The sequence below is a fragment of the Odocoileus virginianus genome, chromosome 5, assembly GCF_023699985.2.
Source record: "Odocoileus virginianus isolate 20LAN1187 ecotype Illinois chromosome 5, Ovbor_1.2, whole genome shotgun sequence".
Lineage (NCBI taxonomy): Eukaryota > Metazoa > Chordata > Mammalia > Artiodactyla > Cervidae > Odocoileus > Odocoileus virginianus.
The window spans coordinates 79,539,930-79,557,867 of record NC_069678.1 but is presented as its reverse complement, the minus strand read 5'-3'; the positions used below and the strand labels follow the sequence as shown (position 1 = coordinate 79,557,867).

Below are 17,938 nucleotides of genomic sequence, written 5' to 3'. Positions count from 1 at the left end.
CTCCCAGTCTGTTGCTTTTCATTTGGTTATATCTATGTTATCTTTCTTTGTTCAGAAGTTTTTATTATTTATATGGTCAAACATGCTGTTTTGATTCTTATTTTGGAGTGTCTTTCTCTCTCTCAGTCTTATTTCCCCCTGGTACTATCCTGTGATTGGGTTTTGTTGTTGTTGTTGTTTTGTTTTGTTTTGCTTGTATTGTGTTGTTTTAGAACTTTAATTTACCTGAAATTTAGTTTTGCATATGATGTGCAGGAATCTAATTTTTTTTTCAAGATGGTAGCCAGTGCATAGTATCATTTATTAAATAGTTCATCTTTTCTCTGTTGATTTTTAGATGATAACTATCATTTATTGAATTCCCATTTATACTTGGGTCTGTTTTTGGGCTCTGTTGAGTTGCATTGTTATGTTTGTCTATTTTTATACCAGTATCATACTGTTTTATTTATTTATTTTAAATTCATGTCCATTTAAAATTAAAAAAATTTTTTTCATACCTGTTTTAATTACTATAGCTTTATAATATTTTATGTCACCTGGTAGGACAAGTTCATATTTGTGTTTGTTAATATTATTTTTGAGTTTGGTCATTCTCTCACATTTACCCCTTCTGATAAACTTGACAATCAACTCATCAAGTTTCATTAAAAAATAAATAATCCTAGTTAAATTTTGATTGAGGTTGCTATCAATTTATAGATTAATTTGTGGAAAATTTATATATTTACTGTGTTGAATATTTCTATCCATAATCTATCTATGCCTGCTTTTTATGATACTGATTTTAAGTGTTTCTAGGTTCTCCATATAATTCTTACATATTAGTATCCCTCAATTTAAGTTTTTAGTACTGTTTAGTACTATGTAGGATTTTTTACCTAAAACTGAGGTAAAGTTGACTTGAATAGGATCTTTTAAAATGTACTTTTTCTAATTAGCCATCACTAGTTGATTAGAAGGCTACAGACCTGTTTGTTTATAAGAAGAAAGTAAGTAAGATAAACACATTGTTGTAGGTTCTCATAAGTTTTTTAGTGTACTTAAATACATCTATGATGCCGGTTTTTGGAGCCTGTGTGTTTGAGGATATTTGCATAGTGAACTGGATTCATGTATCATACTTGTCTTATTCTGTAGTTACTCTTTGACTTTGCACCTTTATTGATATGTAATTTGTAGTTTAGCCACTGGTTATCTTGGACTTTGCTCCGAGAATAGCCTATACAAGTTACTGTAACTCTTCCCTGATCTGAGCGCTCTCATGGTAGGTCTTGAATCTAGTAGTGTAGACCACATTTTTAGGAGTGTGTTCTTCAGGAGATGCTTCTGCTTTTAACAGCTGACAATGATGTTTGGCTGTGACTGATTGTGTAGTACAGTATAGATATGATCTCTGGTAGTATAGATATTATTTCTATTTTAGAAATGAAGAAAGTGAGATCTAAGAAAGTTTAAATTTCCTGAATTCTAGGCTCTTAGACCACCTGCAACAATATTAGTGTTGTGCTGATATGAGTGTGTTGTTTATAGGCTCTGCAGTGACTGTAAGAATTGATCATTTAATTAATAAGATGAATATTTAAGGTTAATAAGACCTCTGTGCCTATCCATTAATGTTGGAAATTTTTGAAATATTACCCCTGATCTCCTAGAACCCCTGGAGGTTTCTGGGCCTCATCATCCTTCATCTTTGACTGTTTTCCATCCCTTCCTGATACAGGGACTGTGGATTAATTCTGAATGGCTGAAATGACTTAAAAGAAATAAAAATACTGGAAATAACCAACTAGAATGAAATTGAAATGTGAAAATTCCAGTTCACAGTTGCTATAGGGGCCGTTTGGTATGTAAATCAGATGCCAGAGTTCTCAGTGTTCTGAGAAGCCTCCTGCAAAATGTTAGAGGAATATTGAGGCCTACACAAATGAGAGAACAGTCTGTTTCATGGCTTCTAAATCAACCATTCTTTAAGTTTTATTTATTGTTCTGTTAGATTGGTGCAAAAGTAATTGTGATTTTTGCATTTTTGAAGTTTGCTATTTGATATTGAAATACATTCTTAAATAAATGTGGTTATGTTATACATCATTTACATCAGTTCCCTGGTGGCTCAGATGGTAAAGTGTCTGCCTACAGTGCAGGAGACCCAGTTTGATCCCAGGGTCGGGAAGATCCTCTAGAGAAGGAAGGTCAACCCACTCCAGTACTCTTGCCTGGAAAATCCCATGGACGGAGGAGCCTGGTAGGCTATAGTCTGTGGGGTCGCAAAGAGTCAGACAGGACTGAGCGACTTCACTTTCTCTTTTCACTTTTCATCATTTTAATGCATATTTCTTCACATATTTCTTTGCTAATGACTTATTACTTATTTTATATTTATTTTAGACTAGGGAAATGATGTTAAACAAAAAGCAAATTTGAATGATTTTCTTATTTGAGTTCAAAATGGTTCATAAAGCAGTGGAGACAACTCAAAACATCAACAGCGCATTTGGCCCAGGAACTGCTAACGAATGTACAGTGCAGTGCTGGTTCAAGAAGTTTTGCAAAGAGATGAGAGCCTTGAAGATGAGGAACGTAGTGGCTGGCCATCAAAAGTTGACAACGACTAGTTGAGAGCCATCATTGAAGCTAATCCTCTTAAAACTACACAAGAAGTTTCTGAAGAACTCAATGTTGACCATTCTACAGTCATTTGGTATTTGAAGCAGATTGGAAAGGTGAAAAAACTTGGTAAGTGGGTGCCTCATGAGCTGACCGCAAATCAAAAAAATGGTCATCTTGAAGTGTCCTTTGAAGTCTTCTCTTACCCTGTACAGCAACAGTGAACCATTTCTCAATTGGGTTGTGATGTGCAATAAGTGGATTTTATACAACAACCAGCAATGACCAGCTCAGTGGTTGGACTGGCAAGCAGCTCCAAAGCACTTGTCACAGCCAAACTTGCACCAAAAAAAGGTCACTGTTTAATGGTCTGCTGCCCGACTGATCTGCTACAGGTTTCCTGGCAAAACCATTACATCGGAGAAGTACACTCAGCAAATCGATGAGATGCACCAAAAACTGCAATGCCTGCAGCTGGCATCGGTCAACAGAAAGGGCCCAATTCTTCTCCACAACAATGCCTGAGTGCATGTCGCACAACCAATGCTTCAGAAGTTGAACGAATTGGGCTACGAAGTTTTGCATCATCCACCATATTTCCCTGACCTCTTGCCAACTGACTACTGCTGCTTCAAGTATTTCAACAACTTTTTACAGGGAAAATGCTTCCACAACCAGCAGGAGGCCAGAAATGCTTTCCAAGAGTTCTTCGAATCCCTAAGCATGGATTTTTATGCTACAGGAATAAACTTATTTCTCATTGGCAAGATTGTGCTGATCGTAATGGTTCCTATTTTGATTAATAAAGATATTTAAGCCTAGTTATAATGATTTAAAAGTCACAGTCCAAAACCACAATTATGTTTGCACCAACTTACTAACCTTCTTATCATTCCCCAAGCAGACAGTGCTGATAGAGACTGAATTCCTTAGGAAAAGTTAATGCAAATATGAAAAATTGACTTTATTAATTAATAATAGAGCTCAACTCACTTTAAATATGTAAATCACTATTACATCTTTTGTGAATATAACCTAAATATCTCCCCAAATCAGTGTTTTGCCTGGCACTTTGTGGAGACTCAGTAAATACTTGTGGATTTAAAATAAGTTCCACATATTGCCTGAATTAAGGTTTTCTTACATGAGTAGCAAACACTGAGGAAAATGAAATAGTGCTTTAATTGTCTGCAATTGAATGGGTTATATCCCTCCTCTTTTCTCTTTTGCAGGATCTAAGCTTTTAAAATATCACTCTTTAATTAGAGAAAGAAATATGCTTCGTGTTAATTTGGAGTCAGTCTGCTAAAGATTTTGCCTAAGAAAAGATTTAGCTTGGTTTATAACTTTCATAGTTTATAGTTAATATGCTGATTTGTAATTAAATAGGGATGGTCAAATGTGATGTACATATTTGGAAATACAGTGAGGGCAAACTAAAAATGAGATTGGAAATCCGCTAGCAATTTAAATCAAATATTCCTTTTAGCCTTTCTCCCACTGGATAGAGTCGATCTGTCTTCCTTCCTTTCGTCCCTCCTTCCTTTTTTCTACCCCATCCCTTTCTCTCTCTCTATCCACGCCCCTTTCTCTCTTTCCTAACCTCCATATAATGGTGATGATAAGAAAAATCCTTTTTCTAACCCTCTCTGGGTAAAACTGTAAGGAACCCTAAACAGTTGACCAGTTTTAAGCATCTGGGCACTGTACAGCAGTTCTTATAGTCAAAAGTAAGTTCTCCAAGACTGGCAGATAAAGTTACTGAAAACTGCTAGTCATACATTTCAGTAATCGGAAGAAGTTCTATTGGAAATGCCTTTGAAGTAAATGATATCCTTACATGAAATGTTGCTGGGATGCCTTAAGCTCTAAAGCTATTGTTTGCAACAAGTGCCAAACCGGTGAGTCTGAATGGCCCCAGGTAGCATTTCTAGGTGTTATGCTGAAGATGCATTGTTGACAGTACAGAATAAGAACTAGATTTTTAAAGTTCATGAATCTTACAGGGAGTGCAAAGTAAACTTAGATGCTTCATACATGTGTCAGCTATTTAAAGGACACCAACAGTTTTAACTCACTTGGTTGCTTTAAAAATATATCTGTTTCTGCTATCTCTGCTGCGTTCCCTCTACTTTCTAATTGCCATACTCACAAGAAGAACTGCCTGGCATCTGGATTTCTTCCTGCCCCCAAGGACTTGCCATTTATGCATCATTTGTACCTTGAACTTTTTTTTTCTGTTGTTTTGGTCTTAATTGTTTTTCTTGTTATTTTTATTCACATAGAATGACATTACCTGAATTTAGAAAGATGGAAAGAGAAGTTAATAGATGATTTGAGACTGGATACTATTATCTAGTTGTAGTAACATAGGGTGCTATTCTGTACTTGTTGAGAAATAGTGTCTTTTTCCTTCCTCCTAATCTTAGTGTCTGATTTGTAGAAGTTATTGAGTTGTTTCTCAACATCTTAAAGGAGGAAATGAGAGTAAAAATTTAAACGGTTACTCGAATAAATGAATTGTTTATACATTTGTCACTAGAAAACTACTATTTTTAGCTGAGTAGTAGCTTGTAATTGCAGTTATTATAGTTTATAGTATTTATAACCTGCTGTGGTTTGAATGTTGCTCTTGAAGCTATAATTAGTAACCTACTAGATTTTAATTACTAGGAAATTTCAGAGAATGTGAAAATGTTTTGATTAAGCCTGAGAAATAGCCATTCTTGCTTTCCTCAAAATTGGCATCAGTGACTGCTTAATGACAGCAGAATGCTTTGAAAACATGCTGTTTAAAGTCTACCTATTATTAAATACCATAATAACTAGTGTGTAAGTGATAGTTGCTTTTTTGTTGTAGAAACTCTGTGGTAAGAGGAAAGCTTCAGAAAAATCCTTAAGAAAAATATAGTATAAAAAAGTAACTGGTAAATAGAATAGTTTTTATAAACTGGAATGTAGATGAGAAATAGAAAGATACATATACAGATTTGACATGATTATATTTATTTAAATTCCTTGTCTCCTTGAACTTTGCAAATAAGGTTGTTTTTTATGTAGTTTTTTAAAAAAAACTTTATTTGTACACTTCTACAATTTATAGCTAGTCTCTCTTTTTAAAAAGTGCATGCCAAAACCCACTGTAATGTAATATAAACTTGCAAATTTGAGCTCTTCAGCGTCAGGAAACAAAAAGTGTGTATACTAATTTCTAAATTACTAGCTGGGTTTCTAAATGTATCTGTTGTTCCTACATCCAAGGCAATCTGTACAGAGCAGTCTGTAGTGTTGGTATTTCACTGAGTGTTTGCCATCGTGTAGTGCTGTTTGTCTCTGCATTTATTCAACATAACCATATGCTATAATCTCTAGACCAGATGAAAGCATCCGGCAAGCATAGACTTCCAAGTAGGAGCCAGAGTAAGCAAGGGGAACTGAAGCTGCTGTAAAATTTTGTGACAGTGGTTGCAAAATGCTTTCTGAAGTTTGTACATAGTGAATGGCAAAGTAGGTCACATCTCATTTTTTTTAGTAAAGTCTTTTCCATACTCATTTTTCAAAAGTATACTTGGCATAGCTTATACTTGGTGATAAAAAATCAGCATTTTAAAATGGTGTGGTGTGAAGATAATTTTAAAATAGCAGTTTAAGTAATTAGGTACTTTTGTATTTATTTATTTCCATTTTCTGTAAATGATGGGAGTGTTTTTAAAAGCCTGTTACAACTGAATACACTTTTGATCATTTCTTCCAATGCAAGGAGCTATATGCCTAAGAGAGACATGAGCAATGCTGTGGTTTTGTTTAATCTCATCAAACTTTATATCCAATTTTAGTCAGCAAATAAACCATTTAGAGTTTGTTTTCCTTTGCTGACTACCTTATTGTTAGCTTACTTTTAGTAAACAAGAGCAAGTTTAGCCAGCAGTTTTTGGAAATGGAAAAGGAGTAAAGAATGTGTGGCTTCTGCAGTCCAAAAAAAGAGGAAAACACAGAGAGAAAACTCACTATAGCATGAGTAATTGAGAGAGTTATTTTTTGTAAAATATATAATTGAAACATTCTATTTTGGAAGGAGAATGGTGAGTGTGTGAACTGTCTCAAATCTTAACATTGAAATTAAAGATAAAATTTATCAAATATTTACTGTACATTTAATATGGATGAGATGAAAACTCATTTAGGGAGTTTTAAGAGTTTGGGATGTGATGATTGTTGTAACTGAATATTGAATATAGATCTCAGTGTCGTGATATTTGAGAGTAAAAATAGATTTTATAGCTGTTTTGATTTAATGAAAGGAAACATGGAAGTTCATGTGTGGGAAGAAGCTTTTCAGTAATTGTCTCTCAGATCTGTATTGGTTTACATTCTAACCATGCAGAAGTGGCAGAATAACACTATATCATCTTATGTAATCGTTCAACTATTACCCTGTACCTTGACATAATACATCATTTGTAAATCGTCAGTAATACAGTCGTCAAAATCATACTACTAGCCATACCACTACTGACCTTTTGCATTGTATTCATATCTAGTATCTCTCTTAAGTCCTTTGATTGGTCTATCTGAACCTCTAAAGTGAATACATATACATATACCTGCACACAAACATACATATAATAATATAAGATGATGTGTATATACAGTACAAAAGTGTTTCCAAATTATTCAAGTATCTTCATGATGGCAAGGAGATAATTGTTGGCTTTCATCTCCTACTATATATTAGGCTCTTTGGTAGACATTTTATATATATATTATATCATTTAATCATCACTACTAAATTGTAAAATAGGTATCTATATTCCCATTTTACAGATGAGATCTCAATAGTCACATCTAGAGAGGTAGGAGATGGACTTTGAGAATGGTAAGGAAGATACTGATCTAGATGGAGAAACAGTGATATTCTAAGACGCTATTTGATTGTGTGTCCACTCTTCAGAGTGGTCAGGAAAGCTAATTTTGTGGAGGGGATAGGACTTGTACTGTTTTCTGAGAAAGAGAACAAGGCAGAAGAATGGGGTTTGTGTAAGTGCTGACAAGTTCAATTTAGATGTGTTGAATTTAAGGAAGGAAAGGAAAGATTTTACAGAAGGTGGGTACAGCCAACTGTGGTAAGATTTGGGGGGGTTGCCTTGAATTATATAGATTTTTTTAGGCATTTCTTGGAATATTCTTGATTACATTTAAACTTTGTATTTATGAAGGTATATAATGAGCTATTAATCCTTGAATAGTTATATAAATTTTGGGATGATTGCATGAATTTGAACATTATAGCTACCATGCCCTGTGTAGGTTAAGGATATTTTTTAAGCAAATGGATTGTATGAAATCTCTCTAAAATTTTTCCTTATTATTTATTTATTATATAAGCAAAGCTTGTTTACTGTAGAAAAATTAGAATATAGAAATTTCCATGAAGAGAAAAAAGCAATAGTCCTGTCACTGGGTTGAATGTATTCTGATTTTTTTCCTATGTGTTTTTTCTTTCAGAAATATGGCTACACACACCTTTCTGCAGGAGAACTTCTCCGTGATGAAAGGAAAAACCCAGATTCACAATATGGTGAACTAATTGAAAAGTACATTAAAGATGGAAAGATTGTGCCAGTTGAGATAACCATCAGTTTGTTAAGGAGGGTAAGGAGTGTGAATGCCAACCAGTTTAAACCAACAAGGAAATGAGAAATTAAATCTGCCCTTCCTTTGAGTAATGAAAAAATTAGAGTATTGAATTTCTTGCTTGTGGAGGGTGGTCATGGTATTTGAGAATGGCAGAACTGGAAATTCCACTTTCACCTGGGAAGAAATTGGACAGTAGGAAACATTCTCTACCTTGGTCTAGGATCAGCTACAACTCAACATTCATATGTGTGTACTTCACCCTTCCCAGTGTGCAGACAGTCCATCCTTCTTCTGTTTCTGTTTCTTCTTCCTTTTCTCCTCCTCCTCTTCTCCCCCCTCCTCCTCTCTGTTTTCTATTTCCTTCCTTCCTTTATTTCCTTCCCCCTGTCCCTCCTTCCCATGACCCTCCCATTGTTGCCATTGTCTCAGTCGTGATGTTTCCTTTTCTGGTACATTCATCACCATCTTCAGTGCAAAATGCTGAGACTAACAGCTATCAAACTAAAATAGGTCCCATCTAAAAACCAGATACCTTGGGTCTACATGACTCTCCACTATAGATTCTCAAGATTATAGTCATTAATAGGTATTTTCACATACAAGAAATGTGAAGGAGAAATGGATAAGTGGGAACAGCAAGAAATAGTTGAAAGTTGGTGGAAAAGAGATGTGTGAGCTTCTGATTGGAACCAGAGAAACTTGAAGAGTGGCTCCTTCACACATTCTTACCTCTTGTATCAGAGATTGTAGTAACCTGCTACCATTCAGAGAAACAAAATCCTCTCTTCTTATTCTCTGAATGTAATGCCCTTTCTCCACTTTTATGCCTTGCTGTGAAAGAGTAGTCTATATTTTTACTTTTTCATTTTCTGCTCTTCAGCTCTTTGCACCAAGATTCTATTTCCATCTTCACTTAAACTATTCTGATGTTACCAGTGATCTTCTTTATCAAATCTAGGGGGTATTTTCAGTCATTTTTCTTTTAACTTACTGTCTTTTTGAAACTCGTTCCTCCTTTGTTCTCTGTGACACAGTTTCTCTTGATTCTCTTCAGTGACTGCTATTTCTTAAGTCTCCTTTGATAAGTCTTCTGCAAATTTCTTAAACCATGATGCTTCTCAGGTTTCATTCTTGGTTCACCTCTTATTTTATACATTTCTTGCTGAATGTGTTATCCATGCCCAAGGTTTTCACTGGGCTAATGCTGCCAAAATCTGTAACTCTATCACATATCTTTTTTTCTGAACTCCAGACCTTTTTAACTATTAGGCATCCATCTGAGTGTCTCAACAAGTGTCTCAAAATCAGCATGCCAAAGGCTGACTGTATCATCTAAAATGTGATCACCCTTTGTTTCCTGTCCTGGTTAATGGTTCTACCATCTGCCCAGTTGCCCAGGCCAGCAATCTGGGATCCATCCTTTATTTCCACCTCTTCCTCACTTTCCCAGATCTGTTCAGTGAGTAGATCCTTTCAATTATCTTTTTCTTTACCCTCTTCTATTTAGCATTTTTTCTTTATTACTGTATCATCTTAATTCAGATCCTTTTTTTTTCTTACTTGGACCATCACTAGAGCCTTATCATTAGTCTTTTGCCTTTGATCCATCTTTGTACCCTTATTCATCCTTTATGGTGTTGTCAGAGTTTTTTGTTTTTTTTTCTTTTCTAAAGGTGATGGGAACATGTTCTTCTACTGCTTAAAATTACTCAGTGGTCCTGTATTGTTTGCAGAATAAAACCCAAATCCTTAGTGTGGTACAACAAGTTTTTCATTGATTTTGGCCCTACCCACTTTCTAGTGTAGCTTGCTTCTCGAAAGGAAGGCTATGACAAATCTAGACAGCGTATTATAAAAAGCAAAGACGTCACTTTGCCAACCAACGTCCATATAGTCAAAGCTATGGTTTTTCCAGTAATCATATATGGATGTGAGAGTTGGACCATAAGGAAGTCTGAACACGAAAGAATTGATGCTTTCAAATTGTGATGCTGGAGAAGACTCTTTGAGGGTCCCTTGGACAGCAAGGAGATCAAACCAGTCAATCCTAAGGGAAATCAACTCTGAATACTCATTGGAAGAACTGATGCTGAAGCTGAAACTCCAATAGTTTGGCCACATGATGCGAACAGTCAACTCGTTGGAAAAGACCATGATGCTGGAAAAGATTGAAGGCAAAAGGAGAAGAGGGCGGCAGAGGAAGAGATGTTTGAATGACATCACCAGTTCAATGGACATGAACTTGGGCAAACTTGGGAGATGGTGAGGGAGAGGGAGCCCTGACGTGCTATAGGCCATGAGTCTCATGGAGTCGACATGATTTAGCAACTGAAAAAACAACTTTCTAGTCATATCTCCTGCCACTTTCTACATGCATCCTAAGGTTCACCTCTACCAGCTTATTTCAGATTCATCAAAGCTGTTATGCTTCCTCATTTCTGAGCCTTTAACATCCAGTTGACACATTCTGGAGTACCTCAATCCCTGCCTGCCTGCCATTTTATTATTCAGAATTCAGCTTCACTGCCATCCCTTCGGTAAAACTCTTTCTGGCGGTTTCACAGGTAGTTTGTGCTGGCTTCTTGGTTTTTTCACAGCATCCTTGCATACCTCAGTATAGAACTTAGCACACTGACTTACACATGTTTGTTAACCACTGGACTATAAACCTTCCAGGGGCCGTGACCTTGCTCTTCATGTTCCCTGATGGTTAGACCTTGAATGAGTGTATGTTGAGTGAGTAGAGTATCAGTGTGCCTCTTCAGATATCTTCTACTACCATAATTGGGATAGAAATGCTATAGCAGGGACACAAAAGCATTCTGTGAAAGTTTTGTGAATGTTGGAGATGCTAGTTGCTAGGATAAAGCCAACCCCCAGATAAAGGAATTTAGGTCCTGACAGCCATTGTTCTTCTCGAGGAACCAGGATTGTTTGAGCACTGAGGGAACTGGTTGTTGGTTTGCTTTAGAATAGAGACTTCTCTGGAGTCTGTCAAAGTGCTACATCTGTGCTTATCCCTGGTGGTTGATAGTGAAAAGAATTTAGAGATTCAAGATCTGTATCTCCCATTCACAGATTTCCACATTCTACCTGAATTCAGACTTTGGAAGAGGATGATGAAATAATTCTTGCTATCTTTCTGAATGTATTCTCTTGCTACCTGTATTTTGGGATAGCCAGTGGCATTTAGGTTTAAATTAGCTTCAGTTATGAAAAAAAAAAAAAAAAGCATTGACTCCTACACTAATAATTAATGCTGACAATCTCTTTAAATGTCCAAAGTTTTTTGCAGTTGTACTTGAATTACTGCAGAGAATCTGAGTACCTATAGAAGCAGTGTATTTCCTACCATAGCTAAATGATTTGGGAAGAGGAAAAGGAAAGCAAGATATGGGTCTCTAGTGGCTGGAGCAAGGATATTGATTAATGCTTATTTTTCTTTTCTTGCTGTTTATTATTTCATGAAAATAATATATGCTTACTATAGAAAATTTTTAAACTATAGGAAAAAAAATTGTGTGTGTATGTGTATAAAATGGGAGAGGGATACATACCCATAACTCTTGCCGGCTGGAGGCAAACATGTTATTTCCTTTAAATTTTTTTTTCCCATGTACCCTCCACACTTATGATTTAAAGAATAATAATAAAACATACTCTGCTTAAGAAATTGCATTTTGTTAATGTAGCATTGAATTCAAATCTTCCTTTTTTTTAGGAAATGGATCAGACAATGGCAGCCAATGCTCAGAAGAATAAATTCTTGATTGATGGGTTTCCAAGAAATCAGGACAACCTTCAAGGCTGGAACAAGACCATGGATGGGAAAGCTGATGTATCTTTTGTTTTGTTTTTTGACTGTAATAATGAGGTAATGAAAATCTTCATCTGCCAACATGGGCTTTTAAACAGCTGGTGGTCAACTGTTAGAGAAAAAGAAAGTGATTTATTTTACTTACATTTACATTTTATATTGGCAGCAGTATTTTTTAACTGGTAAGTTGGATGGACAGAACAACACTGCCTTACTGTTGAATTATTGAAAGCTGTTTGGCATCAGTAAACTTGTGGGCCTAAAATTTGCCTTATTTTGAAAATAACAAGAACTTGTTTTGTTTTGAATTATGAGTTGACTCATATAATAATATTAGGTAATGAAGCTGCACTGTTACTTCTTGAGGAGACACTATTGTCAGAGAGTATCTTGCCTTAGGGTGTTGTTTAGTGGAAAAGAAACACATTTTGGGGAATTTGGGAAATCTTTCTTCTTTAAAGAAACATGTAAGATAGCCTGATTTGTCTTTTAAGAGTGAAATGAAAAAAAAAAAGTGAAATGATATGAAAAAATCAGGAAAGAAGACTTTTTCTTTCTGGCACTTCTAATAACATACTCAGACATACTTTTGAATAGCTGAATGAATTTCTTGGAATCCTTTTTTTGGGGGGGAATCATTTAATTAAAAGACCTGACTCTGCTTGACAGCTGTAATATAAACTTTATTAAATTAATGCCAACAGCCTGAAAAAATAAGAATCAGCAGTAGTGCCTTGAAGGAAGTTGATTATTCTTAGGTTGAATTGCAAATGTGCTTGTGGTGGAGAGACTTACTGCAGCTTTTGAGTTGTTTTAAAATGTAACTCTCTTCTTCCAACCCCCAAAAATATGTTTTCACTTATTCTTCAAAGTTACTTTTAGAATGTTACCACAGCTTTATAACTAAAGAATGTTTATTCACTATTACCAAGGGATACTTTATTCAAATGCAAATACGTTGACTCAAATATTAAGATATTTATGGAATTATTGAAAAGTAAGCACAAATGGAACAAAGTTTGAGGCATGTAATTCATACCTAATAAGTTAATAATATATCCTAGATGGAACCATACCCATAGAGATCATCTTTTTATTGCGGTTTGAAAAAAAATACACAGGAAAAACTGAGTCATGAATGAATTCTTATTATGCTCTGTACTTATTTAACCTAATTTATGTAAATTGAACCACATGTTGCAACTTTGCATGTTGATTAATGAATTAGGCACATTGGGTTTAAAGCAGGGTTTTGTTGGTAATCTCTTCAAACTTTCTTCTCTTTTCAGGTTTAAAAGATTGCCAAAAGACTGCCAAATTAATATCTTAAAAAATAACTTTTTATGTATTTCTGTTTTTAGATCTGTATTGAACGATGTCTTGAGAGGGGAAAAAGTAGTGGTAGAAGTGATGACAACAGAGAGAGCTTGGAAAAGAGGTACTTTGCAGTTTTTACCCATAGCCACTGTGCCTCAGTTTGGAACTTGAGTAACAGATTCAACACTTAACCATTTTGGTCCAGAAAAAGAAAATGTCATGCTTGAATATAGAAGGGCTTGTCTAAAAAGATGATAAGGGAGGGTGTCATTTGGGTTTTGTCCTGTATTGTCTCCTGATCTATAACAGGGGAGAGAAGTATACTTAGGACCTTGCAATATTTGCTGCTTTTGCAGAATTCAAACCTATCTTCAGTCAACAAAGCCAATTATTGACTTGTATGAAGAAATGGGGAAAGTCAAGAAAATAGATGCTTCTAAATCTGTTGATGAAGTGAGTACCCCTAGCCTGCCTAAAAGTAAAGTAAAATGTGATTTTGGGTGGGGAGGGAAGCAGTATGCAGGAGAAAAAGAAATACAATGTTATGACAGATTATTTTGCTTTTCAGAACACTGGAGACTAAAGGAAATGCTAAGCTTTTTCTTTTTTTTCTAACTGAAATATGTATGTTTTATTGATTTACAATATTGTGTTAGTTTCAGGTATATTTTTGAATAGAGTCTAAAGTGGGTTTTACAACTTCAGATTTGTTCTTTGTAAGAAGTAGGTGGTTTGTTATTTCCAACCTCTTTTTTTGAGCACTGGAAAATTAGCATCTTCAGAGCTGTGATTTGGACCATGATCATTTTTTAAAAATCTGTAACATGAAATCATCCAGCTGAATCGCCCCAACTGTTTTCACCACTTCCATCCTAGAGTATGTAGCTCCAGAGGTGCAGCGTTCCCACAACTCAATGCTTGTCTCTTCCTTCATGAATCAGTGGTCTCTGAACTGTGGTTTGCAAGCCCTCAGTGTTCAGTCACTATTATTAGTTTCTCTTAAGTTCTAGTGTCTCTGATTCCCTGAATCATCTTCTTCTGGACCTTTTTAAAAAAAAAAAAAAGTCGTTAGCCTGTGCTGGGTCCTGGTCACGGTGCACAGGATCTGTGACCGGGGCGTGCAGCCCCTCCAGTTCAGGGCGTGGCCTCTTTGGTTGGAGCTCATGGGCACAGCAGCTGCAGTGCATGGCTTAGGTGCCCCGTGGCATGTGGGGTCTTAGTCCCCAACCAGGGATCAGACTTGTGTCACCTGCATTGAAAGGTGGACTCTAACCCCTGGACCACCAGGGAAGTCCCTGGACCTTTTTTTTTTTCTTTATATCATATAGTCATTTCTGACTTATTATCCATGTCCACTTCCTATAGAGGTGAGGTAATACATTAGAAGACATAGTGTTTTAGAATCAGAACTAGGAAGATAAGCCACTTCAGTTTACTTTCTATCATGTTATTGGTAGCCTGTTAAGAAGTTTGTTTTGTCCTAAAAGCACTAATAAAATTGAAGCATCATGTTCCTAATTTTATATGTTTTGTTAATGATATTGTAATACTGTTTAAAGTAAAGCAGATGAAACTTAAGAAATTATGTGTTTTTTAATGATCCATTTTGAAAATTAATATAAAATTTACTGTTTTAACAGGAACTTAGCCATATGATATTTTAACAATATCTGCTTTTTATTTTATTTTTTTTTTGCTTTTTAAAATTATTATCTTTTTTCCATTTTAGGTTTTTGATGAAGTTGTGAAGATTTTTGACAAAGAAGGCTAACTCTGAACCTCAAAGCATCCTTGAAATCATGCTTGAATATTGCTTTGATAGCTGCTGTCACAACCCCCTTTTAAGGCAATTTTAATGTTTCATAATTATATCTCAGTTAATGGCTGGAAAGTATGTAGTAAGACAATTAAATTTTTTATCTTCAATTAAAAAAAATTTTTTTTTTGGATCATGAGAGTAGACAATGAATTTGAGTCTGACTTCATCTTAGCTATGGTGCTCACAAAACAAAGAAGGGTATTAACTAGTTCTTTGTTTTTATTCAGAAAGAATATCCCTTATATAGTTTGTGCCTTTTGTGAGCAAAACTTTTTAGTATGTGTGAATATCCCTCTAGTAATTGCAACATGTTTGAATTAGGGATTCCCCGTGTCTTCTTTCCCTTGCAGGTTTTAAATTTCCAACCTTCTTAAGTGAATTCGTGGACCAAATTCCAAAGGAACTTTTTGTGTAGTCATTTCTTGCACAATGTGTTTGGTAAACAAACTCATAAAATTAAGTCTTAGAAGTATTCTAGTATTTATCAAATAACTGACTATTTCCTATAGAGAGGTAAGAAAATTTAGACTTTGTTTTACTACAGCTTGTACAAAGTTGTGTGACAGGGCATAGTCTTTGCTTCCAGGATTGGGATGGGGGCACTAGGGATTCAAAGCCTGGTGGAATTGTCAGCTTTATTCTGATATAAATTTGAGGGTATTGGTCAGGGATCACATCTAATGACATGTGTTCCTTTTGCTCTATTATATAATGTTATTAATGATTAAACTGATCTTAACAAAATTCGTAGCAGTGGAACCTTGAAATGCATGTACTTAGATTTATAAAAGTGATTCGGTTAGTGTTTTAGTAATACTTCAAAATGTTTTTGTTTATTTTCTAGATTAAGTATAGGGTTTAGTACAAAGCAGAAGAAATTTAATGGTTAAATTTTCCATTTGTATTTTATTGTCTTGAATACTTTTTTTCATAGTTGTTTAAGAAGATTTAAAAATCATTGCACTTTGGCCAGAAAAATAATAAATTTATCTTATAAATGTTTAATTCCCTTCCTGGCTACTTATTCAGTAAATTCTTTTCTTTTTTTTTGGGGGGGTGGGGGTGGGGCATCATGTTGAAGTAAAAGGTACAGAATTTTTAAAGAGCTATACAATCCAAAGGAATTTTCGTTTATTGTTCCTTTAAAAATCTCTGAAAAAATTGTTTTCTCCTTATCTTTTTCTGCCATCACTAATGCAGAATGGTATCCAAGGTTCTTAATATGAGATTTATTAAAATATTTCTCATTTTCAGCACTTATGCTGTTTGGTATATGGGGTTTAATTGGGCAAGGAATTTAGACTTTGTATAATTAGATTTTATATTTAAAGTCATTGGGGAATAGTGGGGACAGTTTATGAATGTTCTTATATTGTAATAGGTTTATTTATTTCTATTATGAAATTTACTTTATTAATGATGAATTTGCAACATACCATAGAAAACAAAGTATCCATAAGTACTGTAACATATTGACTACTAAAATCTGTGTTAAGATTACCTTGGTTTCTTGAAAGAGATTGTAAAGAATTCTTATCTAGTGATTTAGTCTAGCCAATACTGAGGATTTTATTGGTAGTTCAAACATCTGTAGTCTGAAGCAAGAGTAAAGACTTAAGATTTTTGAGACCATTCCTACTCACATAAGTGAAGAAATCCCTATCTAATGGGGATCTAAATATTTACATTGATATTGTGAAAGCAAACTAAGGTTTTTAAGAAGACTGCTGAGACTAGGTGCTTTGCTTCCTTTCATTAAATATCTTTCTGTGGCATTTAAGAACAAAAACCCAGAAACATGGTAATTAATTAACTGAACTATGAGGCTTTGCTTTTCGAGTAGGAAAACATGTTAGCAATATTGAGTTTAGGAGTTGATTGAGATACATCTGACTTCACTAGTTTGGTCGTTCCATTTATTAAAGATAGTTATCAAGAACCTTTTGACCTTAAAGACCCCAAAGAAAGCCTTGCTGTTTTTAAAAAAAATTAGCCAACATTATTTTCATTCAGTGATACTGGATGTGTATGAATTATTTAGTGAGTAATCCCAGTAAATTTTGTGCTATGGCCTTTGCCTTTTGCTGATTCAGATTTCTGTGCTCTCAAGCATATTGAAGATCAAGAAGCATCATATTTAGCACGTGAGTCCTCAAAGGAACAGCAGAGTTCAGGATCCAGGAGAATTTTCTGTTCTGTGTGTTATGTTTATGTGTCTTGAATTAAGCAGAAAGCATGGCTTTATCCTGTTCAAGATGTAATCCAGATTGAGACACAAGTAGCCTAATTTATTACTGGCCTGCAGTATCAATTGCTGTCTCTTTGAGGTGGAAATTGGCAGCAAGCAACATGTATCAGGATGCAGGTTTTTTTTGTGGGCCTGTAGCTTTGTCCATATAATTGAAGTGGTTGCCTGACATTCCAGTGGTCCCTGGAGATAATAGCAGCCGACAGTATTGGCCAGACAAGGTCAGCATCTTTTCTCTGGAGGTTTGGTGCTTCATCTACAAATACATACTAATTGCATAGGCCATAGTGCTACAACTTATACTCTGTCTTCCAAGAGTTTTCTGTGTGAAACTAAGACTCTGATATGGATAGACCTTCAGATGTTTTCTGTTGGCTAACTTGTCATTCTTATGTAGCTTACTGCAGTTTTCCATAGCCTACTTTCATACTTCAGCTTAATGAAGTACTCCTTAATTCTGAACATTTTTTTAAATGAAAGAAAGGAAGTTAAT

General features: G+C 35.1%; 1 protein-coding gene across 3 annotated transcripts in view; it reads left to right on the top strand.

The window, feature by feature from the left end:
- CMPK1 (cytidine/uridine monophosphate kinase 1) overlaps positions 1–15,941 on the top strand; it is a 34,453-nt gene extending 18,512 nt beyond the window's left edge. The window contains exons 3-7 of one of the 3 annotated variants that reach the window (XM_070468200.1): positions 8,113–8,259; positions 11,966–12,118; positions 13,423–13,499; positions 13,735–13,831; positions 15,108–15,941. In XM_070468200.1, the coding sequence (XP_070324301.1) occupies positions 8,113–8,259; positions 11,966–12,118; positions 13,423–13,499; positions 13,735–13,831; positions 15,108–15,149 (516 nt within the window). In that variant the 3' untranslated portion in view covers positions 15,150–15,941. The remainder of the gene's footprint in view (positions 1–8,112; positions 8,260–11,965; positions 12,119–13,422; positions 13,500–13,734; positions 13,832–15,107) is intronic. The other 2 variants (XM_070468201.1, XM_070468202.1) reach the window with 2 other exon arrangements.
- Positions 15,942–17,938: the final 1,997 nt, after the last annotated feature.